We start from the raw sequence: 27096 nt of genomic DNA, 5'->3' as shown, positions 1-27096 counted from the left end.
GGACCGAAGGACAAAGACTGTTCTACACTCTAAAGGATACGGGTGTTACCTACACTTCTGCCGTGGATGGACTGAAAAAGTACTTTGTTCCTAAGGTGAATGTGATTGCTGAACGTCACAAATTTCGACAGAGAGCTCAGGGTCCTGACGAGACGGTTAATCAGTTCCTTGCTTCATTACGCGAGCTAGCTGCAGCTTGTGAATTTGGTGCCATGGAGGAACAAATGATTCGTGATCAACTGATTGAGCGTGTTGCTAATACACGCATACGAGACAGACTTTTGCTTGAATCGGACTTGTCTCTGGACAAAGCTACTTCAATGGCCTTACAAATCGAGGCTGGACTACGGAACTCCAACGTTCTCTCTGGAGCTACAGCTTCGGTGAGAGCCATCGAGAAACAGCCGACGAGGAGGAGGTTCGACAAGGGCAAGAAGAAAGCTCCGACGACGACTGCACCTGCCACGGTCTACAGCCAGCCAGCTACAACTGGGAATCAGCGCGCCTGCTTCCGATGCGGATCCACAGGACACTTAGCTAACAAGCCTACATGCCCGGCGGTTAAGGTGACTTGCAATACATGCGGAAAAGTTGGACATTTTTCCAAGGTGTGTAGATCGGCTCAAAAAGAGGTGCGTGAGGTAGTGGTGAATGACGTTACTGTGCTTTACATGCAGGGGGCCGTCGTGAATGATAAAATTATGTGTACTGTACGAGTTGATGCAAATTATCATTCCCATGATGTTGAGCTGATAGTGGATACAGGCTCATCTGTTTCTATTATTCCAGAGAGTACTTACCAGACACTTTTCCATACATGTGTCCTTGCTGAGCCTACAGTGAATCTGCTTACTTACTCCAGAGAGAAAATTCCTGTTAAAGGTTGCATGCATGCTACAGTTGTTCATAATGGACATTCAGTTACAGGTTCATTGATAGTGGTTGAATCAGGAAATGCATTGCTGGGACTAGATTTATTTGTAGCATTGCAGATGTGCATTGAGGGTAACAAAATTATTACTGTTAGCTCTGCTAGCTCTCCTACTGTGCTCCGAGCACCTACTGTACAGAGTACCACTCCACAGACCGAACCAGAGGTTCTAGTACAGGAGTTAGGGTGTGCAAAAGGTTTTATGCACAAAATACAGGTTAAACCAGATGCTGTGCCAGTACAGCAGAAACTGAGGAGGCTTCCGTTCTCAGTGAGGCAGGCTGTGACCGATGAGCTCGCAGATCTACAGGAAAAAGGCGTTATAGAACGTATAGACGCATCTCCATGGGTTTCCCCTATAGTTGTGACCCAGAGAAAGGGGGGAGGAAAGCCTCGCCTGTGTGTTGACCTCAGAGAACCTAATAAGGCAATCATCAGTGACTGTCATCCCATACCGCACATGGATGAACTGTTCGCTGAGCTCCGTGGAGCCACAGTCTTTTCTACTATAGACTTAGCCTCTGCTTATCACGAGTTGCCATTGCATCCAGATAGCCGTGATTTAACTGCGTTTATCACGCATGAGGGTCTCTTTCGTTTCTGCCGAGTGCCATTTGGCCTCGCTTCTGCTCCTTCAGCTTTTCAGAAAATGATGTCGACTGTACTGACAGGCCTGCCAGGCGTACAGGCCTACCTGGATGATGTGATTTGCTACGGCGTCACACAGCAGGATCACGATGTCAGCCTACGGAGAGTGCTACATGCTCTAAATGAAGTGGGACTTAAACTGAACATGCACAAGTGTAAGTTCAACCAGAAAGCTCTGCGCTTCCTGGGCCACACTGTGTCCAAAGATGGTCTTCATCCTGACCAAGACGGGGTCAGTGCTGTGGCGAACGCGCCTGCCCCGCACGACACATCCTCCCTGCGGTCCTTCCTAGGACTTGCATCGTGGTATAGTAAATTCATACCTGACTTCTCTACTGTGGTGGAACCGCTACGTGCTACACTCAGGGAATCTACTGACACTAAGTTTGAATGGACAGCGGATGCAGAGTCCAGTTTTACTGAGGTTAAGAGACTGATTACTGAGAGTCCTACCTTAGCATTATATGATCCTGAGTTACCTACTTATGTCACTACCGATGCTTCTAACTATGGATTGGGGGCTGTAATGAGCCAGATTCACCCAGACAATACAGAGAGAACCATAGCGTTTGCGTCCAGGACACTTTCTCCTGCAGAGAGAAAGTACTCTACCGTCGAGCGTGAGGCGCTGGCATGCGTTTGGGCGGTGGAAAGGTGGAGAACCTACCTGTGGGGACATCGTTTTGTCCTACGCACAGACCACCAAGCGTTGACAACCCTACTCACTTCCAGGGGTACGGGTCGCGCAGGTCTGAGAATAGCGAGATGGTCTGCACGTCTACTATGCTTTACTTATGATGTCACTTACCATCCAGGGAAATGTAATGTGACTGCTGACTGCTTGTCCAGACTCCCTCTGCCTTCGACAGGAGAGGTGGAGGAGGAGCCAGACATGGTGGCTACTGTGTTCACAGGTTCCTCACATGCCATATCTGTGACCGAGTTCACTGCTGCCTGTGAGGCCTGTCCTGAACTGACTCAACTGAGACAGCAGATACAGAAAGGTTGGCCAAAATGCAGTAAGAATGTGACAAAGGAACTTGCTCCATATTTTAGAGTGAGAGATGAACTGGCTGTGGATGAACTACTTGTCATGAGAGGCCCCGACCGTGTGGTTGTTCCTACTACACTACGGTCTAAAGTTGTAAATTTAGCTCATGAAGCGCATCAGGGAATAGTGCGTACTAAACAGAGACTACGAGAGCTATATTGGTGGCCGCAAATGGACAGATGTGTCCAGACATTAGTAGGCTCATGTGTACCCTGTCAATACAATGACAAAACAGCCAAAACTGCGCCTGCACCACTTACCCCAGTGGAACTGCCAGGTGGACCATGGGAGAAGGTGGCCATTGACATTGTTGGTCCCTTTGACTGTGCGACATGGGACTGCCGTTATGCTATTACACTCACAGACTATTACAGTAAGTGGCCAGAGGTGGCGTTTGTCTCTACGGTAACTACAGAGGCGGTTATTAGCTTCTTGACTACAGTGTTTAGTCGTGAAGGTAACCCTTCCTTCCTGGTCTCTGACAACGGATGTCAGTTTACCTCCCATGCTTTTGCAAGCTTTCTGGGAGAGAGAGAGATAAAGCACCTGCGTTCCAGTGTTTATTATCCAAGAGCCAACGGGGCTACTGAGATTTAATCGAGTTCTCAAAGAGTGTATTCAGACGGCTGAGAGAATGCACAAGCCATGGAAACATGCAGTAACAGAGTTCTTACTGAACTATCGCGCTACGCCGCATGCTACTACAGGAGCTACTCCCTTTGAGTTGCTGAGGAACAGAAAGATGCGTACAAAACTAAATGTCCTCCCTGTCTCACAACAAATTAAGTCACATGAGAAAGTGCAGGAGACAGTGAGACGCAAGCAACAGGAGAGTAAGGAGTACACAGACAGAATGAGGGGAGCGAAAGTGCCCATGTTCCAAGTGAATGACACCGTACGTGTCCGCAGACCGGAGCATGTAAAAAAGGGATCATCAAGATTCACAGAACCGCTGACAGTAGTTAGTAAAGCAGGACAGAATACATACCTGCTCAGTGATGGTCGAAAATGGAATGCATCCAAGCTTACACGCTTCCCCAAGGATGCTCTGTCTGGCACCAGTGGTGAAAAGGAGATTGAGCTAGAGGAGTTCATGGTGCCCGAGAAGAGAATGTGTTTAATGAACCAGGTCCAAGAAGGAACCTGAGAGTCAGAAACCCACCTAGGTGGCTGGTAGACTTTGTGCCGTAGAGAACGTACTAAAAGGGTAGGATAGAACACGGTTCTAACTTAGTACAAAAAGGTCCTACAATGCAATGACAAAAGTGAATGTTCATTTCATGTTTCACTGTCATAAACTGTTTAGTGTTGTTATTCATTCTGCTGATTCATTCATTTTCATTTCCTTAGTTTTCATTTTATTTCAATTGTACTGACACCAGTCTACAGAATATTGTATTCTTTGAGTACTGTAATTCCTTTAAGAAAGGGGGAAATGTTGTGTCCTGTTTATACCGCCAGTGGGCGCTAGTATGCGAGTGATGTATGCAGTGACGGAAGTGATGTATGCACTTCCGGATGTGGAGAAGAAGAAGTTGAATAAACGTGCAAGTGAAGAGCAGCTGCGTGTCTCCCGGTCTGATTCTTTCCTAACTACTTTCGTACTACAGAATACCACAGCAGTTGAAAAGGTGTACCTAATGAAGTGGCCGGTGAGAGTATAATATATTATTATTCATATTATAGCTTTTTCAAAATCTTTTGATTTGGACATGTAACTTGAGCTCTAGGACAAGTAAAAGATAAGTTCACTTGTCCAAAGGACAAGTACCTGAAAAAGCTTAATGTCAAGCCCTGCAGATACAGATACACACATACACACACACACACACACACACACACACACACACACACACATTCAAACATGGACACTGGTAATGTCAGGCATTGGTCAGCCAGGTCATGATGACCTCTTCATAGCATAGGACGGTATTCCAACCTGGCTGCTTAAAGAACTGGCAGAGGACCTGGCCCCGGTCATCACACATCTGGCCAACTGCTCTTACCAACAGGGGTGTGACCCCGATATATGGAAAGAGTCAAATGTCTGTCCCATACCCAAAGGCCAAGACCCTGGCTCAATCTCAGACTGGCGTCCCATCTCCCTAACCTCTTGTGTAGGGAAAACAATAGAACGATTTGTCTTGAAAAAGCTCATGCCCACAGTGCTCAACGTGTGCAAAAACCAATATGCATATCTACCCAAGCACAGCACCACAAAGGCTTTAGTTAGAGCAATGCACACCTGGCTCACTGAAACCGACTCCAAACCAACAATGGTGAGAGTACTGTTGGCAGATATGTCAAAGGCGTTTGACCAAATTGACCACGGGACCCTGATGCAAAACATACTGGACTTGTTACTGTGCCCATCTCTGACAGCCTGGATACACAGCTACATCACAGGGAGGAGACAAAGAGTGGTGGCAAATGGGGCTCATAGCCTCTGGATCGAAGTCACATCTGGGGTGCCACAAGGGGGGGTAGCTTCCCCATATGTCTTCCTCCTCTATATGGCCACCCGGGATGCTATGTTTGAGGACACTCTTGATGTGGGATATGCAGATGACATCGCACTGTCGAGAGCAATTCCCATATCCAACATCATGTCAGACACATCAATGCCCCTGGAGGCACAAAGGCTGGACGAATGGGCAGCTAAGAACAAAATGACACTCAATGGGAAAAAGTCGGTTGAGCTACGCATATGCTTTGCCCGGGACCCACCACAACCTCCCCCGCTGATGCTGGGGGGACAGGAAGTACCTGTTGTGGAAACCACAAAGTATCTGGGATACCATCTTGATCAAAAGCTGACTGGAGATGTGCACATTGAGAAGGCAATAACAACTGCCTCCAAGCGGCTGCACTATCTCACGGTCATGGCGAGACACGGTCTACCTGCGGATGACCTCATCACCATCTACACCACTCTCATCAGGCCGTGTCTGGAATACAGCTCAGTGCTCTTGGTGGGCTGCTCTAAAAAACAACAGGCTGAGCTAGAGCGAGTCCAGACACGTGCCTGCAGAATCATCAGAAGGAGAGCTGGTGAGATCTCACAACCCCTACCATCACTCCAGACCAGGAGGGAGGAGGCTGCAGTGAAGCTGGTCAGGAACATGCATGACGAGCAACACCCTCTGCACGACCTGCTACCTCCAACACGAGGCAGCTGCACTGCCAGGACACTAAGGAACCAGCACAAGCTGGCTGAACCAAAGACCAAGACCAGCAGGCTGAAAAACTCAACCCTTCATACTGCAGTTAGGCTGTACAATTACATTATCTAGACCCACAAAAAACACAGCATGGCTACCATGACTGCTACCTGCCCCTGCTTTGCCGCCTTGAAATATGTTTAACCTTAAAATTGTTGTGTACGCTGCTAATAATTTTTGTCATGTATGAATTATCTCTTGTCATGTAAGTTCTGCAGTTTTTCAGTGGGGCCTTGGCTCCACTGCAAGCATGAATTAATCAAATCAAATCAAATCAAATCAATAGCAGTGAATTGACCCTGCCGCCAGGTCAACATGAGCTTGTTCACTGGCAGCAATCCAGCACTATTCTGCTGCTAGTAGCTAAAGCTAAAAAGGAACATCGCTACAAACATCTAACTGCATGTTTTGCACATCACAACAACATGCTGATAGAACATCAACATGCTAAAAACACATAGCTACACATAATTAGATGAACACGTCAATGTATCACTTACCAGTGCCCTACAGCAGACGAGACAGTGAATCCAATCTAATTTTCCATTAGTAATGTATGTTGTTGTTGTTTGTCTCTTGTCTCTCTGTATTTTGTCATAATTGTACTATTATTATTTCTGCTGTTATGATTGTGATATTTTGTTAGGACCCTCTCTAAAACGAGATGATACATCTCAAGGGGTTTATCCTAATAAATACATTTACAACAAATCCAATTCACAAATTATTATTTTGTATTTAGTGAGTTCCTAAAACTGTTGTTTGTTATATTGAGTGGGCTCTTCAACACTTGGATTTGAAAAACAGAAGATTTTTTTTTTTGCTCATTTGCGCAACTTGAGAATTGCCAACATGCGGCCCTTTTCACCAGACCGTGTCATATATGACGTCATCCGCAGTTATCATTTTATCTTTGACCTCCCTTTTTGAATTATGGCCCTCTGCAGCTACCGTCCCTTTGACCCTGCTACAGGTACAGTAGAAGTGGGCAGCAGGCACAGATCAGGATCAGAATCCCCCTTGATTAATTACAACCTAAACATTACAGGTAACAATGCAAGAGTGACCTTCGTCAGTTCATCCATGTTCTTTAAAAACCCCGTAGCTATAGCGAAATGACTACTGACACTGCAACACAAATAGCACCTTTATTGTCCCAAGATGGCGTCTCGCTCAGACGCGAGGCTTGGAGTGGCTTCACCGCTCGTGTTCTTTAGTGTTTTTAAGTACATTTGTATGTACATTTTTATTTTAGTACTTATAGGGAACGGTTGTGTAAATAGTACCTACAGCAGACTAGACTTACTAGAAGTTGGGGCGAAAAACGAGGGGACTGTAACGGCGGAATTCTTGGAACAACAACGGATCCCATTAGACCTCGCGCGGTCGCCGGGTGAAAAGTACTACGCGATCCCAACACTAAGGCGTAAGCGACGGAGGCGAGACCGTAAACAACGCCGAGGACGAAGGGGAGGCCTGCTAGCAAGGCTGAGGAGAAGCCCAGACAAACCTGCTTTGCCAAGTATTTTCCTATCCAACGTCAGGTCCCTGACGAACAAGATGGATGAACTGAGACTACAAGTTGCCAAAAACAACATCGTGGGAGATAGCTGTGTGATTATCCTTACTGAAACCTGGCTAAATGACACTATTGTGGACTCAGCTGTTAGCTTGGAGGGACGGACCCTACATCGCGCGGACCGAACGCAGCTTAGCGGCAAGTCCCGTGGGGGTGGGATCATAATATCGACGAAGGATAGCTGGTGCTTAAACACGAAAACTGTAAGTAGCCACTGCTCCCCAGACCTGGAATACTTGACTGTTAAATGCCGACCCACATACCTCCCGAGGGAGTTTAACGCGGTGTTTATAACATGTGTGTACATAGCGCCTAGCGCGGACGGCAGCCTAGCATTGGCGCAGCTATATGACGTCATCAGTGGCCAACAAAGCACTGATCCACAGGCTATTCACATCATAGGAGGAGATTTCAATCATGTCGACCTGAAGGCAGTACTACCCAAGTTCTATCAGCATGTGAAATGTGCAACAAGAGGAGAAAAAACACTGGACAAGGTATACACCAACATCAAACGTGCTTACAAGGCTAGTCCGCTAGCTCATCTAGGCATGTCTGACCATGTGTCAATCCTCCTGATCCCTGCATACACTACCATGGGGAAAAGTGCTCCCATCACCACTAAGACTGTCAGAACCTGGCCAGAAGGGTCCGCTCCACTGCAGATCTGCCTAAATGACACCCTATGGCAGGAATATGAGCATGAGGACCTGGAACAGTACACGTCGTCGGTTCTGAACCACATAGTGAACTGCACCAACTCAGTCACCGTGGACAAACGGGTCCAGGTCTACCCCAACACGAAGCCATGGATGACTGGGAAGGTCCAAAAACTGATCAACGAGAGGGACAACGCCTTCTTCGCAGGGAAGAGCACACCGCTGTACAGCTCCACCAGGGCCAACCTAAAGCGCGGAATCAAAGCGGCCAAGGCAGAGCACAGAGAGAAGATTGAGGAATGCCTCCTGAGCAACGACTCCAGGTGGATGTGGCAGGGGGTTCAGCAGATGACAAACTTCAGAGCCAACAGGCTCACAGCCGCAGAGGACGACCCCCTGCTGGCGGGAAAGCTGAACACCTTCTACGCCCGGTTCGACGAGGGGCGAACGGAGGTAACCGCAACACAAACACCACTCTCTCCAGCTCTCAGCAGCCTCACCCTCACAGAGCATGAAGTGAGACGCGTACTGAAGGCGGTGGACCCCAGGAAAGGCTCGGGGCCGGATGGCGTCCTGGGACGGGTGCTGAGAGACTGCGCCGACCAGCTGGCCGGGGTTTTCACCAACATCTTTAACCAGTCCCTGTCCCAGGCCACCGTCCCACCCTGCCTGAAAACCTCAACTATCATCCCAGTCCCGAAGAAAAGCACGGTGAGCTGCCTAAACGACTACTGCCCGGTGGCACTCACACCAATCATCATGAAGTGCTTCGAGAAACTAGTCCGGGCCCACATACTCACACGCCTCCCGCCCAACCTGGATCCATACCAGTTCGCCTACAGAGCCCACAGGTCCACAGAGGACGCCATCGCGACGACTCTCCACGCCACTCTATCCCACCTGGAGAGGGGAAACAGCTACGCGAGACTGCTCTTCGTGGACTTCAGCTCCGCCTTCAACACCATCCTTCCAGACAGGCTAGTGACCAAACTACTAGACCTGGGTCTATCACACTCTATATGTGCGTGGATCAAGGACTTCCTGACCGACCGCCCCCAGAGGGTGCGGGTGGGCCCCCACACCTCCACAGCCCTCAGCCTCAGCACTGGGTCCCCCCAGGGCTGCGTGCTAAGCCCCATCCTCTACAACCTCTACACCTACGACTTCACCCCCGTCCACCCCAGCAACTACATCGTAAAGTTTGCAGACGACACCACCGTGGTGGGATGTATCTCGGGGGGGGACGAGGCGGCGTACAGGGATGAGGTAGAGCAACTGAGCAAGCTGTGCAAAGTTAACAACCTGCTGCTGAACAAGTCAAAGACCCAGGAAATCATCGTAGACTTCAGGAGGAAAAAGTCTGAGATCCAGCCCCTGCTCATCGACGGAGAGAGCGTGGAGAGAGTCTCAACCCTCCGATTCCTGGGACATCACATGCGGGATGACCTGACCTGGAAGGACAACACAAAAGGCACCATCAAGAGGGCACAACAGCGGCTATACACCCTGAGATGCCTCAGGAAGGAACACAGCAAGCAGGAGATACTGGTGACCTTTTACCGCGGCGCAGTGGAGAGCATCCTCACCTACGGCATCTGTAACTGGTTCTCCAGCTGCACAACAGCGGAGAGAAATGCGCTACAGAGAGTCGTGAGAACAGCACAGAAGATCACCGGCGCCCCCCTCCCCTCTCTGGAAGAGCTGTACAACACACGCTGTCTCAGGAAGGCCTCCAAGATCTCCAGGGACCCGACCCACCCTGGGCACGTACACTTTACCAGGCTGCCCTCGAAAAGGCGATTCAGGACCCTGGCCGCTAAGACAAACAGACTGAAGAACAGCTTCTACCACAGGGCCGTCCAGGCCCTGAACACAGCAAAGACCTAAGTTCTGGGCCCTGGACAGTCTGGACGGATTGTATGGCAGCTGCTGGACTGAAAAAATCAGGTGTAGTGCTGAGGCACAAACATGTACATTTCAAGCCTGCAAACTGTGACACTTTAAATAACGTGAAACAATACTATTGTGCAATATGACAACCCTAGTCGTCTATCTGTACAGTATAGTACAGTGGATTGTGTACATAGCCTTTATTTATGTAAACCAGCTCCTTCCCTTCTTGTGATTTTTTTTTTTAAAGTTTTTTTTTTTCCCTTTCCTAACACCAGGGGAGCCACCCCTCCTAAATTTCGTTGTTTGGTACCTGTACTGTAGCAATGACAATAAAGTCCATTCATTCATTCATTCATTCATTTACGCTACGCGAAATATCAAAATCTGAGATTCAGTTGCGACGATTCCTGGAATGCTGCCGCCTGTAGGAGGGGGACAGACGCAGAGGAAGGGGTTGAACTCAGACAGACATATCGAAAAGAAGGTAGGACACACACTCACACAAAATTCCAAATACAACACGCACACAGACACACCCATTTACTATTGTGTATAATAACCAAAAAAGACACACACATAAGTACATAGCCTACTTACCTCAGTAATGCTACTTAAACACACACAACATGTATATGTACAGATTACATTAAAGGTAACGAACCCTAATGCGTATTTGCACACTAACATGCAATCACTTTACTTTTTTAACACATGCAATCACTTTACTTTTTTAACACATGCAATCACTTTCCATATAGCACTATGCCAGCAGAAGGAGGGGCTCCTTTAAATTAAACTAATCTGCTTCTGGTCAGTCTCTCCAGCTTGGGTTGCATGGCAACATGGAGGGAGATTTAGTTGATGAATTGATGAAAAGTCAACACTGGCTGATGTACAGGACTGGAAAAATCAATGGCAACCTCAACTCGCATGCAGTTAAAGTACTGCGGTTTAAAAACAGAGACCTAAGCATGAACCAACACAACATGGATGTAATCTACATAGAGTATCAAATTCAATTACAGATCGTGGCTACTAGTCTGTTTTAATGATATGAAACAGATAGTAGTAACATCCTTATTTCCTAATTAATCAGGCAAAACCACATCTCCTCAAGTTTAGCAGTCATGAGAAACAAAATGTTTATCCACATATATTCCAATGAGAATCTGTGGCAGGTACAGTAAACGCCAGTTACAATGGTACTGGTCAAAAGCTACTAGCCAAAACCTGTCCTGTACTATTAAAGTATAGTTATGTGCAACCCAGACAGGTTTTGACAGCCAGACAAAAATTGTCTGGACGATGGCCTGGGGTGGTCCAGTGGTCTAGTACTGCAGCCTACAGTGCACACACATGCCCATGTCAGCATGGGTTTGAATCCCATGCCCTGCTGACATTCCCTCCTCCTACTTTCCCGTCTCTCTAGAGCAGGGGTGGCCAACCAGTCGGAGACTAAGAGCCACAAAACATTGTTGGGGTACCAGAAAGAGCCACATCATACATGCAGGCTCACAAAAGCGCTCATTCACACACACGCAATACATTTCCAATAGGCTATGAGACCAGTGGTGTCATTTCAGCAAATGGCAAGGTATGGCAAGGTCTGAGTGGGGGGGTTGAAGGGGGGTTCCCCCCCTCATGGATTTTTTTTTCAAAACAGTTGTGCAATAGTCAATTTTGGTGAGTTGTTTCTATACAATTGACTTATATGACATTAAGGTAATGAATAAAGGAGACAACTACAGTATGCAGGTAGTAGCCTACATCTTTCCTAGCAGGCAGACTGGTTCAATCTCCTTAGAAACAAAACATTACAGATTTAGCTATTCTCAACTCGACATTAACTGCACTGTTAAAACGCTAGATTAGACCTCACCTGTGTCCCTGTCCCTGTCACCAGTTTAGACCTCACCTGTGTCCCTGTACTTGTCTCTGCTGACCTTTGACCAAAAGAGGTCTTTATGTCCATTTTCCTTTTTTCCCCTGGCATATTTGTTTTACCAGCTCACCTAGTAAAAGTGAGACGATTGATAATATCAAAAACATGCTTGCACACACATATAACTTACTCACACACAAGTCAGTGTTACTGGCCCCAATTTGGTACAATTATTACTGACATTATTGAGAATAGAGACATTGTTGACATACGTAAACAAGCTCTTGTAATCTGTAATGTTCGCTAACTAGCGAACTCACTAAAATAACATTAGAACATGTTTGTACTGACAGAACATGACATGAACTTACATGTGAACCAACAGTATGTAAATGGCATTTATACAGTTTGTTTAACACACCTGAATGAACGAGAATCGTGGACAAGGTTTTAACATTAACGTTACTCATGGCTTGTTTATTGAGGAACCGATGTCCCGCTCCAGTGTTGCCAGATAGGCCTACTTTTGGTCACTCTGGACGGCTGGATTCGGCAGCTTTTAGACTGGTTGGGCTGGAAATTGTCAATCCCGTCTGGCAACCCTGCGCTCCACTACAGCGCCTGGCTAGTGGGGTGAGATGGAGCCGGGAGGTTTTGAGTTACCGTTGTGTGTAGTGGATAAAATCACCAAAATGACTAAACGTGTTTCAGATTTTTTAAAATGTTAAGCCAGGTATGGCGAGTGCCATGAATTGCCATACCAAAACGACGCCTATTGAGACACAGAGAGTGAGCCACGCACTTTTAATGAATGGATTAAAGAGCCGCACAGAGACAGGCAAAGAGCCACATGCGCAGGGGTGCACATAACTTTTTGGGGCCAGTGCTCAGAGGAGCACCTAGGGATGCTGCTTGGTGCTCCCCGAGCTCGCGAGTCACGACCCGTCCCACAGGATGGATAAAAAAGGGATACATGGATATATTATTAGCAAAACGACATTTATTCATAAATAAAGATCAACGACCAAATTATTGTGTGCAAAACAAAAGAATCAAATGCAAAATCAAATGACTGCTCTTTAAGAATGAAAGTCTGTCTGACTCCTTTAAACACAATGAAATCAACTGACATCTCTTTAAGCACTAACTGAATGTCTGTTCTTTAAACACACTGATATAAACGGACATCTCTTTAAGCACTGCTCTGTTCTGTAAACACTGAAATCAACTTTTCCCAAAAAAAAAAAAAAAAAACTGTTGGTGCGCAAGAGCGCCTTCATGCGGCTGATCTGCCGCGCAGCATGCATTTTGGCGACGCATGCGCACTGGCGCACCAGTTATGTGCACCCCTGCACATGCGGCTTGCGAGCCGCGGGTTGGCCACCCCTGCTCTAGAGTCTACACTGTCTCTGTCCAATAAAAAAACAAGAGCCTCATACCGACTATGAAGCATGGGTTTGGAAATGTCATGGTTTGTGGCTGCTTTGCTGCAGCAGGGCTTGGCCAGCTCACCATCATAGAATCCACTATGAATTCTTTATTGTATCCGAGGGTGCTTGTGGAAAATGTGAGACCATCTGTCCAAAAATGTAAGCTGAAGCGGATGTGGACCATGCAACATGACAATGATCCAAAACATTCCAGTAAATCCACCAAGGAATGTCTCAAGAGAAAGACATGGAGAGTTCTAATGGCCAAGTCAAAGCCCAGATATTAATCCTATTGAGATGCTGTGGGGTGATTTGAAATGGGCTGTGCATGCAAGCCATCCCTCAAACATCACACAGCTGAAAGAATTCTGTATGGAGGAGTGGGAAAAACCTTCTCCTAGTCGATGTCAGAGACTGGTAGACAGTAATAGGAAACGTCTAATTGAGGTTATTTCAGCCAAAAGGGGGCAATACCAGATATTAGGGAATAAGGTGTCCTGGCATCTTTGTTAAATGAATCAGAGTACAGGCTCATTGTAATGCATGGAATGGAATGAGGAATGTGTTTGATACCATGGAATGGAATGGTTCATTTGTGTGATACCATTCCTCATTCCATTCTAGGGCTGCCACGATTAGTCGACTAGTCGCGATGACGTCGATTACCAAAATCGTCGCCGACATATTTGGTAATCGACGTCGTCGCATGTTTTTTGGGAGCTGAAATAAGAAAAAAAAAATCCGTTTTTTTTTCCGTTTTTCGTTTTTCTTCCCTGAAGCTGCCACTGGCTAGCGTCTCCCAGTGTCTTTGATGTACATGCGCAGTGTCGGTCATCCGGGGCACACGTGACATCCCCGGAAAAACAAACAGAGAGAAATGTCTTCCCGTCCTCGTACGTGTAAAGTGTGGGAGCATTTCAACCACAACGTTGAAAAAAAGAATGGAAAATATACAATTTGCAAAGCTGAACTCGCTTATCATGGCAGCACGTCTATGATGCTCGAGCATCTCAAAAGGAAGCACGTTGTGGCAGATGACGAGGAAGACGATGGCTCGTCTCGGTAAACTAGTTAGCTTGTTATTGGCTAACGATATCGTTACGTTAAAAGCCTTCTTACATTATTTTACGTTATGTGCTGTAACGTTGTCATCAAAGCGATACTTATCAAATAGCTAAAAATGTTAACGTTACAGTGCTAAGAAGGCACGTTCTACTATGGAAAGCAAAACTTTTGTACTCTGTACAAGTATTTATTTTTGTTTTTGTATTCTTTTGGTTGCCTAGTGCCTAGCCTACCTCATTTTACTGAGCAGTTTGCACTCTCTACTACTTTACATTACATTACATGCAAGTGATGCCAGAAATAAATCTGCAAAGTTCATTAAAATATCTATTTTTGAGTGAACAATCATTTTAATTGTCTTTTAGTTAGCACATGCCTACAACAACAACTAACAACTTCAAGCTAAATTTAGAAGATGATAGCTAAATAAGAGCGATTGAGTAATTGTGCGATAAGCTGTAATTTATTATCCGATTAGTCGACTAATCGATAAAATAATCGGTGACTAGTCGACTATGAAAATAATCGTTTGTGGCAGCCCTATTCCATTCCATGCTTTACAATGAGCCGTCCTCGGATTTCTCCCTCCACCAGCCTCCATTTTTTTTTTTACAAGACTAATGTCCAGATGATTGTTGTTCATGAAGTACAGCATGTATGTACAGTAGTATCTATCTGTAACTTACTAAAGCCTTATTAAAACAAGTTTAGATCAAATTGTATTATTATTTATTTATTTTTTAAACTGTGGACCGTTAACCGCATCAGTTCTGTACCTGAGGTAGTGCACGTCGGTGATCTCCTGCATGCACAACCAGCAGAACTGACAGGCGCACACAGTGCAGTTCATGCGGTTGCAGCTGCCGTCGTTGGTCTTCATGATGTAGGCGCTGCAGCGTGGACATGCCTTTATCTCCTCCGCATCTGAAATGAGAAGCAACACACACATACACAGATGCGCACGCACGCACGCACGCACGCACACACACACACACACACAAAATATGTTTGGCTAAGTCACTGGTCAACATTACCATGGGCTGTTACAGTAAATGATAAAAAAATAAGATTTTAAATAATAATACTGTATATATATTTTTTATTTATATAAAAATAAAAAATAAAGTATCACTATTTCTCCCTGATAGTTGAAGAGTTCCATCACTAAAAGTTGTACAGTATACATTCTTTGGAGATTGTGTGACATGTCATGCTGACGCACCTCCTCCCGGCTCCTCGTTGAACACGTAGAGGGTGGACGCGTCATTGGTACTCGAGGTGTGGCGGGCGCGCTGGCGCCGGGCCTGGTCGCACGTCTGGTCCGGGTGCCACAGCTGCCGGCAGTGGTAGCAGAACTCTGTGTCACAGCTGTCTCGACCACAGCTCAGCTTGGGGCACTCGGCACAGCCGTAGGCAATCACTGCATAGCTGTGGAGAGACAGATATATAGTGATAGGTGATATCCTATCATACAGTATGGCAAGAAGGGTAGTTAGAGGTATACACAGGAGATGGATAGCAGTAAGCTACGTACACTTAAGGTAGCTATATGTACAGTATGGTGTATACAGATGTATAAATTAGAGGCTATATCAAAAGAGGTATTTGCATATGTGCAAAAATATGAGATATGCAAAGGTATACACATACAGTACATACAGTATATACACTTTATGCATATACGTAGTAGTGAAAAGTGGGTTCGAGTATATTGCCCTAAGCGGGGATCGAACTCACAACGACCTTCTTCGGTCTTGCCAACCGGCCGGTCACACTAGCAACTGCACCAAGAGAATTAACTCCCTTGATGCTAATGAACCTTACACTGGTTACACTATCCCCTCCGTACAGGAGAGCGTTCCCTCACGCTTCACTGTACCAAGTCCCTCGTGTGGACACACCTCTCCAATGGCACATACAGCGCCAATGCAGCGAACGGTGGCGGGGTAGCGTAGGTTGCCATAAGCGGGATTGAACTCACAACCTTCCCCTGGCCACGCTAGCAACTGCCCCGTGAAAGTGAACTCCCTGGGCGGGCGTAGCACACATTACAATATATACGGGTCAGTATTCCATAAATTAGGGAGCCAGTTTTGTGGATGGAAAACCTGTGAGGGCTGTTCCAAAGACATTCAAAGTAACGGCAGCTGGTCAAAGGGGGAACAAGTCGGCAACCGACCAACCGTTGTTGAAATTCAATGACACACTCAGCATGCGTAGAGCATAGATGTTGAGCTGCTGTGCTTATAGCAACATACAATATGCAAATGCAGGTACTGTAGATAGATAGATAGATAGATAGATAGATAGATAGATAGATGGATGGATGGATGGATGGATGGGTGGATGGATAGAGAGAGAGAGAGAGAGAGAGAGAGAGAGAGAGAGAGAGAGAGAGAGAGAGAGAGAGAGAGAGAGAGAGAGAGAGAGAGAGAGAGAGAGAGAGAGACTTGCATAAATATTGCGTAACTTTCTAAATAATTTCATAGATTAGGTGATTTTGGGCAGTTCCTTTTTTTCTCCACACTTTGCACGTGCTATCACTCTGGTATGTTCGTCTTTGTCTGATCTGTCCACAATATCTTTTTCCAAAACTCTGCAGGCTTGTTTATGTACTTTGAGCAAACTGTAATCTGGCCCACCGGCTTCTATTGCTAACTAGTGGTTTACACCTTGCAGTGTAGTCTCTGCAGTTCTGCTGGTGATGTCTTTTGTGGATGGTAGTAGTCTCTGATACATTCACGCCTATCTCCTGGAGTGTTCCTGGGTCGGTAGGGGATTTTTCTTAGTTATGATGAGCATTCTTCGGTCATCCACTGTAGAAGTCTTCCATGGCCTTTTGGATTATGTTCAAAACTGTTGGAACATCATCGACATTTTTTTTCTTTCTTCTTTTGAATGATGTTCCAAACTGTTGCCTAGGGTTTTGGATATGTTTATGATAGTTTTTTTTATGATAGTTTTTTTCACATTTCTCAGCCGAATAATAGGCTTCCTTGTTTTGCAGTGACAACTCTTTGGTATTCATGTTGATCAACACCAATTGCAGACTCCAAACCCTAACCCTAACCCTATGCACAAATGATGTGACAGAACACACCTGACTAACCATAAACACCAATGTAGCGAATGGCAGTGTGGAGTAGGTTGCCTTGAGCGAGAATTGAACATAACAACCCTCCCCATGCCAACTGGCAGCACTAGCTACTGCCCCAAGAGAGTTAACTCAATCAGGTCAATGACCACACTAATGAGTCGATCATTGCTGTTTCCGGGTGATGTCATCGAAACAGTACATCAATAGAGTAGCTGATGTCACTCCACACACACACAAATACACTGTCTCGCAAGCACACAGAAGCAAAGACACATCAATAGATATTCACACACATATAGATTCTCACACTTTTAAATGAAATGGGGTGTTGATTCTCACACAAAAACGCCTCATGTCACACGCACGCATTCAAAGAGTTACCATAATCTCTTGCTAAACTTCTGTCACTAATACCTTTAGGAATGTGTGTGAACATTGGTGACAAATCACCAGCTATGAATTTCTATCTTATGTAACATCACAACCAGGGGAGGCTGGTGGAGGTTTCTTCCTCCACCAACGTCCCCTGATCACAACATCCTATTTCAAAGACTTAATTTTCAACGTACGCTTCCACCTAATAGGCCTACTGCATTACTGCAGGACGGTGAGAGGGCAACATAAGAAGTTAAAGCAAGCTTATAGTGTTAAAAAAGCAAACATTTTTTGCATACTTTTTCCTGACCCTTATGCAGCATGGGATAGATAGGAGGCCAGTTGTCTCTCTTTGTCATATTTCAAAATTCAACACAATGTCAGATGAAATGGAGTACTGATTGATCTTTGGCTCAGTGTTTCTGAGCCACGAAACAGTGAGAACTGAAAGAGACAGACAACCCAGAGCCCCCCACAGAGGAAGAGAGTGGTCAGGCTAGAGACACGAAACAACCCCATCACACACACACACACACACACACACACACACACACACACACACTGCCCCCTCCTCCCACCGCTACTTCCCGTCAACGGCCCCTATCCTGTTACATCCAACAGACACCCAACGCCAGGCGCCACGGCGATGCGTAATGCTCCCGTGTACGTGCTTCGTCATGCAAGTGTGTCACCAACAACAGGACGGTGACACACAGGCACAGAGGGTTCTCTTCTTCTGAAGCCACAGGACACATACAGTATTCTGTACTGTCACTTGACCATGGGCTTCTTTTATTTTATTTTTATGGTCCACTATGTAGATTTGAGCTATAAAAGCGGACACAATGGCCATGATAAAATCGGTAAATAAGGTTTTTACGATCTTACGATAACTGATAGTATAGTTGATTCACTTACTTATACAAATGTACTTGTTGTAAGTCGCTTTGAATAAAAGCTTCTGCTAAATGACTTGTTGTAAAATGTAAATGGTAGCAATCAATGAATGAGGTCACATGATAAAAAAAAGATTCAGTGGAGAACGTGCTGTTTTGGTCCAGACAAAGCGCTTTCGAAAATCTGGTGTCGTGGTCGAGCGCTGGCCATTACGTACTATTTGTACATTTCGTTTGTTTTTCGTTTGACCTAATGCCCTATTATGGAGCTGGTTTCCTGTACGTTATAGGGAGCTGACACCCTGAATGGTACTGATTATAAATGATTCAGAATTTAAAATCATGACTCCTTGTTGGAGCTGATGATTACATGTATATGGATTTGACTCCACAGAATAAACCAAATTGACTCAATGAATAATTGTGAAATTGATCACACTTTTGGCGGTTGTGATCCCTCACCTGCAGTCGGGCGCAGGGCACCAGCGTGTGTCTGGGTCGGCCGCCAAGAAGCGCCGTAACTGGTACTCCTCGAAGCGATCCAGCAGCGCCCGGTCATCTAGGATGGCACGCACATCTGGCGGCGCCAACGCCTCAGGGCACTGCGGGCATGCGATGCCCACGCGGCTCTCCGAGATCTCGATGCGCAGGTACTGACGCAGGCAGTCGGAGCAGGCTCGGTGGGAACAGGAAGTGAGGCGCGGGAAGCGGCACCGCGGCTGGCTGAGCAAGCACAGCGGGCACTCCTCCAGGTGCTCATCCAATAGCTGGTCCTGGCTGGCTGAGGATAGGGACAGGACGCCGGTGGAGCCGCTGCTAACCCCCCCACACTCCGCCGACGCGCCAACATCCTCTCCTGTCGCTCTCCCTCCCCCACCTCCTCCTTCTGTTCCACCAACTCCCGAGTCTTCGCCCTCCTCTGTTGTAATGGTCTGGTCCTGGAGAGAGAGAGAGAAGAAGTAGCATTGTCATCCGAGGCTGCTCGGGCTAGAAAATATATGTATCAATCCATAAACTATAAGGTAGGCAACTCACACAAATTTAGGCCTGTCAGAGCAAGACAAAACATGACAAAACACCAAGTCCTAATCCCTGTATATATGGTACTAGATTGCTTTTCTTTGTTAGTGTTTTAATTGGTCAACTAACCTCTGTCATGGGAACAAAATACAACAAACTTAAACTTGAACACTGCCAATGCTCCTAGCCCTTTTGATACAGTGTGAAAAATATAGATATAAACTTGACTGGTGGATAGTCCAAATCACTGTGGGTAGTCCAGTTAGAACTATGATGTCCCTTTATGCGTAGATACAATAACCAGGCCAGGTTACTATCAAAGGCTTTAATGAATGCGTGAACTTGTGGTTCTGCAAAGACAACAGAATGCAACTGTAAGAACATTACACAGACTCCACTGAACATACATATATACACATATACCTATGCCACATGCTATCTACCCTATAACACATATACATATATACACTCACAGCACATCAAACATACACCTAGCATACGTACAGCATATGGGCAGTAGTGCGCACGCGCCAGTCATAACATCACGCAATCTCTCCAACCGACAAACATACAACATCTAATACACATTTATCTACCTCACAGAACTACTCTCAATGCTGAGGAAACACAGAGGATTACTCACTTTATCGTGGACGCACAACTCACGATACATAACAATCTTAACTAAACTCTACTAAACGAATAGGTATTCGCAACTTTCTCCGCTCGTAATTCCTGCTCAACCTGCCAGTATTCTTTCTCCGCTCGTACTTCCTGGTCCCGCCCTCTGCTGGCCAGTGATTGGCCGCTTTGACCACTCAGTCCTCCAAAGCCTTTTTAACAGCCGCCCCCAAATTCACAGAGCGAATTTGAACATCCGAAAAGGCCAGAGGGTACAGATAAGCAGCGACGATCACTCTTCTTCAGGAAGGGCAGGGAGGCTGATGATTTCCATTTCTGACGGGCCTGGAGTCCTGGAAGGTAGTGCCTGAGAAAGTGTTTCCAAAAGTGGTCAGCCAATGTCTGGCTATATCGCCATCTTCTGCGACCTAGGGTCTTGGGACCCTCATAAACGACCTGAGGTAGGGATGCATCCCGCCGCCCCATGCGGAGACAGTTGGGGGTGATGGGATCAGGGTCCGCCACGTCTGATGCGAGGTCGCTGCTGCGGCGGAGACGTCCACCCACTCTGATGAGTACTGTAGCCTCGTCAAGCTCTGGGGCAAGTGCCATGAGGCGGCTGGATTTTGCCACCGGTTTACTGGCCTTCAGCTGGGCTACCTCATCCGCAAAGGAGTCTCTCTGTGCCTGTTGCAGGGCTTCCAGTTCGGCAACAGCGTAAGTGTCTGCTGTCAGGGAAGTTGACGGGTCCGCCGCCCCATGAAGCTGGCGGGCAATGACTTCCAGGTAGTCACGCAGGGTCTGTTGTTGCTGTAGATCTGGCAGCGATGAAACTGAGATTGTCAGCACAGCAACAGCAGGTCTCATCTCGTGGTCGAGCTCGTTGCCGGGTGAACCCGGCTTCTCAGGCCACGCTGTTGGTGGCAGTTTCAGGAATGCTGGGCCATGGGTCCACCTGCAGCCATCACTCAGGTCCTTGAGGGCGAGTCTTCGCGTGAGGTCGTCAGCTGGGTTGACTCTTGATGGCAGACCCTGTTAGTCCTTGAATCTCCGCCACTCGAGTGTCCACAAAAACTTTGTAGCGACACGATTCTGACAGCACAGCCAGAAGTGAGGGGCCTAAGGCAGGCCCTGGAAGTAGGAGCTCGTTGAGGTTGTGGCCTTGGTATGGAAAGGAGCAATTATACACCACCCGGTTCTTTCCATTGTGTTGGACTATATGGTGTGGTATATACCATGCCTCTTCTGTCTTCTCCACCTGATGTGGCTCCAATTTCACAGCGTAGCCTGCTTCTGCTAGTTTGTGAATCTCTGCCGGGTAAGTAGCGGTTTGTTCCGGATCCTTAGCCAACTGTTTCTCAATTCCCCTCAGCTGCGGGAGCACAGCTTCCGGTGAGGCATGTAGCGGTGGCATGGTTTTGACTCGAAGTAGGGGTGTGGCGTGGCGCTCAATGCCATTGACGTTCACTCTCACCGTCTGTTCTTGAAGGAGGTGCACGGCCTCCTGATCTTGACGCGATCTCACGGCCAACTTCTCACTACGATACGGCAGCACGTCCATCTGCCGCAACTTCTCCACGTGAGGGGACGGGTCTGTCGGGGATGCTGTGGATGTGAAGAGACACTGTGGCTGGCCACGATCAAGCTTGATGTCTTGAGCTGGGCCTTGCAGAGTCCATCCCAGCCGTGTTTTCACCGCAGCTGGTCCACCAGGCGGGCCCAATCTAACAGGCGCTATGGGGGTGATGAGGTGTGTGTAGTCAGAGCCGATCAGCAACACTGGATGAACTCTATTCAGTGGCTGGAGAGGTAACCAGGCTAGATGTTTGTACTTCTGCTGTAGTGCACCGACAGGATGGGTGTGCTCTGCCAGACCCAGCTGCTCGGCGGAGAATGCACTCTGGATCTTGTACCTCTTCTTTGGCTCAGCAACGGGGGATATGGTGAAGGATACGGCCGCCCCGTGAAGCACCTGCAGCTCCTGTCTGACTGTGCGGAGGACCAAATCTTCTGGCTTGCCTTTCAGGCCTAACTTCTGTGCTGCGGCCTGGAGAAGGATGGTCCTCTCTGATCCGTCGTCTAAGATAGCATATGCTTCCAATGACCTGTTTCCATTTCTTATGATGACCTTACTGATCTTCAGGAGCACTTTACAGTTGGATACTGGGCGGTCGACATACAGGACTTGGCTAGGTGTGTTCACGAGACAGATATCCGTTGCTGGCACTTCATCCTCTGCTCTCTCGTTCACTTCATGCAGTACAATCAGGTGTCTTCTGTTGCAAGTCTTGCATGGGGCCTTCAGTGTGCACTTAGCTGCGTGATGACCGCGGCCACAGCGCCAGCATCGGTTGTTACCTTTGATCCATGCCACCGTCTGCTCTTTGTTCAGCTGCTTGAAGTTAGTACAATTGTTCAGAAAGTGGCTGGTGTTGTCGCAGTATGGACAATAGGCTTTCCCTTTCTCCACATTGCTTTGGTGGCTGGCTGAAGGCTCCGATGCAGGAGCTGTGGGGGGACTTGTCGCTGCAGTCTCATTGGTACCCAGGAGAATGGTGGTGGTCTTGCTGTATTGCATTGAGTCCCTCTGGTTCTCCCTCCTCCGGTTGGATGACTCGTCCCTCTCGTAGCTGACACACTGAACTATTTCTTCCTGCACTTCGAGTTCATACTCTAGCCACTCAGCAAAGTCAATGAGCGTGGGGATGGTTACTCTCAGGGGGTGGATGAACCTCTTGAAGCTGGCAGTGAGGTCATGAGGTAGCTTACCCAGCAATCTGTGGACGTGGGAACCACAATGCAGCTCTACAAGGCCTCTCTCCCCCAGCTGTTCTAACATGCCCACCAGTGAGCGTACACGGAGGGCAAACAGGCGAAAGGCTTTCGCATCTCCACTGCGGACATCTGGACCATCCATCACCTCTGCGATGCGTTGCACAGCCAGCTTGTGAGGCTGCCCGTACATCTTGGTGAGGGCTAACATGGTGTCTGTGTAAGGCTGTCTGGAGTAACTATAAGAATCTGCCACGAGCAACGCCTCCTCACATCTCAGGTGGTCTGTGAGGATCTGGAACTTGTACCGCTCCGTGGCATCATCCGGGAGGATATTCTCCAGTGCAATCCTCATCCTTGAGAACTCTCTTGGATCTGGCGACGTCAGTTGTGGAATCGATGGCTTGGGTCCTCTATATGTACGCTCTCTGGGGGGTGGGGGTTCTGCATAGTAAGGATGACGCAGGGTGTTCCATCTGGATACCTATCCCATGGGCCACGTGGTGTGTAGCCTGACCGTGACTGTGTTCTCTGGCCATACTGGTCTGCACAGGGGTAGCTTGTGTGGGGAGAGGCAGAATAGTATGGTGTGTGAGAGGGGTCTTCTTCCACCTGGTGTGAAACTCTAAGGTGGGAGAGATCCTCTGCTAGCTTTTCAACATGGTTAGGAGGGGGGAGGTACTCCTCTCCATGGCCAGCAGGATACCCAGTTGGTTGCATCCGGGCTGGTGTTGGGTGCCACCTCTCTTGCCGATCATATGGGCTTGGTGGCAGGCGGGAACGTGGAGGTATCTGTGGGGTTGCAGACCTGGATGGGGCTCTCATACCTGCCTCCAGGCTCTGGCACTGTTGCTGGAGCTCTTTGTTCTGTTGCTTCAGTTCTTTCAGTGCAGTAACAAGTCCCCATACCTGTCTAGTCTGGTCCCAATCCTTTGTCAGCTGGTCCCACTCCTTGGACATTTCTCTCTGGTCTGGTGCACCGCCATGGCTGATCGGCGATGCGGCCCTGGAGGGGAGGGGCCCTACCTCTGTAGTATGGAGCCGCCTCTGGGACCCTGGTCCGCTTAGGTCGTAGTCCGACAGGTGGGAGGGAACTATTCCCCGTCTTCTGGGTCGGGTGACCATCTCCTCTGGCTTAGGGTGTTGCATCTTCCACAGCAATTTGCCTATCCGGCTCGAAGGACCATTGAAAAATATAGATATAAACTTGACTGGTGGATAGTCCAAATCACTGTGGGTAGTCCAGTTAGAACTATGATGTCCCTTTATGCGTAGATACAATAACCAGGCCAGGTTACTATCAAAGGCTTTAATGAATGCGTGAACTTGTGGTTCTGCAAAGACAACAGAATGCAACTGTAAGAACATTACACAGACTCCACTGAACATACATATATACACATATACCTATGCCACATGCTATCTACCCTATAACACATATACATATATACCAGTGTTTCCTCTACATGCATTTCATCGTGGCGGACCGCCACGATGGAATTTCCTCCGCCACCATTCAGATTTCTCAAAAAAAAAAAAAAAAAATTTAGGCCGCTTTTCAGACCTTCACATCGCTAGACACACCCACAAGCGCGAAGCGACGCGCTTGCAAAACTGTTTTGTGATTGGTCGAATACATCTAGGCTGCGTGTAGTCTACAAACTACTTCAAATGTTACAATATGCGCGACGACGGTGCTGGATCCTGGATCTGTGCATCGGTGTGCAGGAAGAACACGGAGCAGGCGCCAGACCAGACTAGATGATCGTGGAGTGAAGATATTATGAAAGTGTACGTGCTTGTCGATCACCCGTCGCATCGCGTACGCTTTAATAATCTCTTCACTCCACAATCATCTAGTCTGGTCTGGCGCCTGCTCCGTCTGTTTTTCTTCCTGCACACAGGTAAACAGATCCAGGATCCAGCAGCGTCTTCGGGCTCGCGCAAACAAACCCGGCGAATTTTTTTACTTGCCCCAGGCAAGCGTTACTGTTGAACCCTGCTGATACATGATTCTTCCCTGCACATTGACAATGTTTTCTCTCTCCTCTTTCTTCTGCGTTGTGAAGGGATCCACTGCAGCGTACACGAAAAGCGGCTACTGTGTCAACCGCTTCCCATAATAGTTACAACAACCATAAAGCCTCCATAATGATAATGAAAAGAAGGGGAGACGAATTTTTTATTGACAACGGAATTACATGCTGGAAAAACATGCAGACACAGACAATAAGAGACGTACGGGAAAACATTTTATTTTTTTGGGCCATCCTCGAGTTTTGGCTGAAATTACGTCGTTGTTTTGAGCGCGCGTGCGCGTTTCATGCGCGTGCACGCGAAAAAAATCGCGAGCGCGCGCGGTCAACGCTACCCGCCACCATTGTAAAAATTCCTGGAGGAAACACCTAGCATACGTACAGCATATGGGCAGTAGTGCGCACGCGCCAGTCATAACATCACGCAATCTCTCCAACCGACAAACATACAACATCTAATACACATTTATCTACCTCACAGAACTACTCTCAATGCTGAGGAAACACAGAGGATTACTCACTTTATCGTGGACGCACAACTCACGATACATAACAATCTTAACTAAACTCTACTAAACGAATAGGTATTCGCAACTTTCTCCGCTGGTAATTCCTGCTCAACCTGCCAGTATTTTTTCTCCGCTCGTACTTCCTGGTCCCGCCCTCTGCTGGCCAGTGATTGGCCGCTTTGACCACTCAGTCCTCCAAAGCCTTTTTAACACAGTGACAATGCCTTGGTAAAAAGTGCTACATAAATCACATTGAAGTTACTAAGTTTACAGAGTGAACTGAAGTAATGAGAGAAATCAGAAGCTATTATCAGACATAGAATGGGAGGGAGAGAGAGACATAGCAAGCGAAAGAGAGAGAGAGAGAGAGAGTGTGTGTGAGTGTGTGTGTGTGTGTGTGTGTGTGTGTGTGTGTGTGTGTGTGTGTGTGTGTGTGTGTGTGTGTTTCGGGTAGAGCACTGATGTAGGCTACTCTGTTTCTTGGCAACAGAATGGAGGTGACACTTAAAATAGGCTTATTAAACAAATAGTCACTAGAGGGAAGGAGGGGGAAGGAGGGGACAAGTACAACAACTGTATCCCACGCTGCTATGATCTACAATTTAGTGGTAGTGGTGGTCTAGTGGATAGTGAGTTGGACTTGTGATCGGAAGGTTGTGAGTTCAAATCCCGCCTGAAACCACACCACTACTAGTGTGCCCTTGAGTAAGGCACTTTGCCCTCAGTTACTCCAGGGGGAATGTCCCTGTAATTCGTAATTGTAAATCGCTTTGGATTAAAAGCGTCTGCTAAATGGCAAAATTAAAATTAATTAATTAAAATTAAATTAATTATTAATTTAATTAATTAATTAATTACAATTTCTCTAACCATTTCTACAATGTCTCTGGGTGTTTACCTAACATTACCTTACATGACTCAAATGATCTCTATACAAAAACAAGTATTAAAACAGATTACTGCAGGCTAACGAGACGAAGCCACTGACTCTTCCATACCTGCTCTGCATACTCGCTGGGCGTCAGAGTGATGGCCACCTCCTCTCTGGGCCGGGCCCCCGCAGGCCTCTCCAGCCTGGGGTCGGATTTGGGCTTGCGGCTGAAGAAGCTGAGGAAGCTCAGGGGCTGGGGCTGCTGCTTGGGCCGCTTCATGGTGTGGAGCTGGAGAACGCAGCCGAACGGCGGGCATGAGCAGGACGCAACTGAGTTGGTGTGTGTGTGTGTGTGTGTGTGTAGGAGTGTTGTCTGTATCTGTGTGGAATTTGTGTGTGTGTGTGTGTGTGTTTGTGTTTGTGTGTGTGTGTGTGTGTGTGTGTGTATGTGTGTCGGAGTGTGTGTGTGTATGTGTGTCGGAGTGTGTGTGTGTACTGTACGTGTGTGTGTGTGTGTGTGTGTGTGAGTGAATGTGCCTG

General features: G+C 47.3%; 1 protein-coding gene across 2 annotated transcripts in view; it reads right to left on the bottom strand.

Moving 5' to 3' along the window:
• LOC308152733 (E3 ubiquitin-protein ligase RNF19A) overlaps positions 1-26967 on the bottom strand; it is a 39787-nt gene extending 12820 nt beyond the window's left edge. For both annotated transcript variants that reach the window (XM_080525791.1, XM_080525790.1), the window contains exons 1-4: positions 26684-26967; positions 19190-19665; positions 15582-15787; positions 15136-15283 (exon numbers count right to left, since the gene is read on the bottom strand). In XM_080525791.1, coding sequence (XP_080381917.1) covers positions 15136-15283; positions 15582-15787; positions 19190-19665; positions 26684-26836 — 983 coding nt within the window. In that variant the 5' untranslated portion in view covers positions 26837-26967. The remainder of the gene's footprint in view (positions 1-15135; positions 15284-15581; positions 15788-19189; positions 19666-26683) is intronic.
• Between the last annotated feature and the right edge of the window lie 129 nt (positions 26968-27096).

This window comes from Nansenia antarctica (genome assembly GCF_963989245.1).
Source record: "Nansenia antarctica genome assembly, chromosome: 3".
NCBI classification, from domain to species: domain Eukaryota; kingdom Metazoa; phylum Chordata; class Actinopteri; order Argentiniformes; family Microstomatidae; genus Nansenia; species Nansenia antarctica.
Note: the sequence above shows the minus strand (reverse complement) of the source record. Positions and strands in the feature narration are given on the sequence as shown.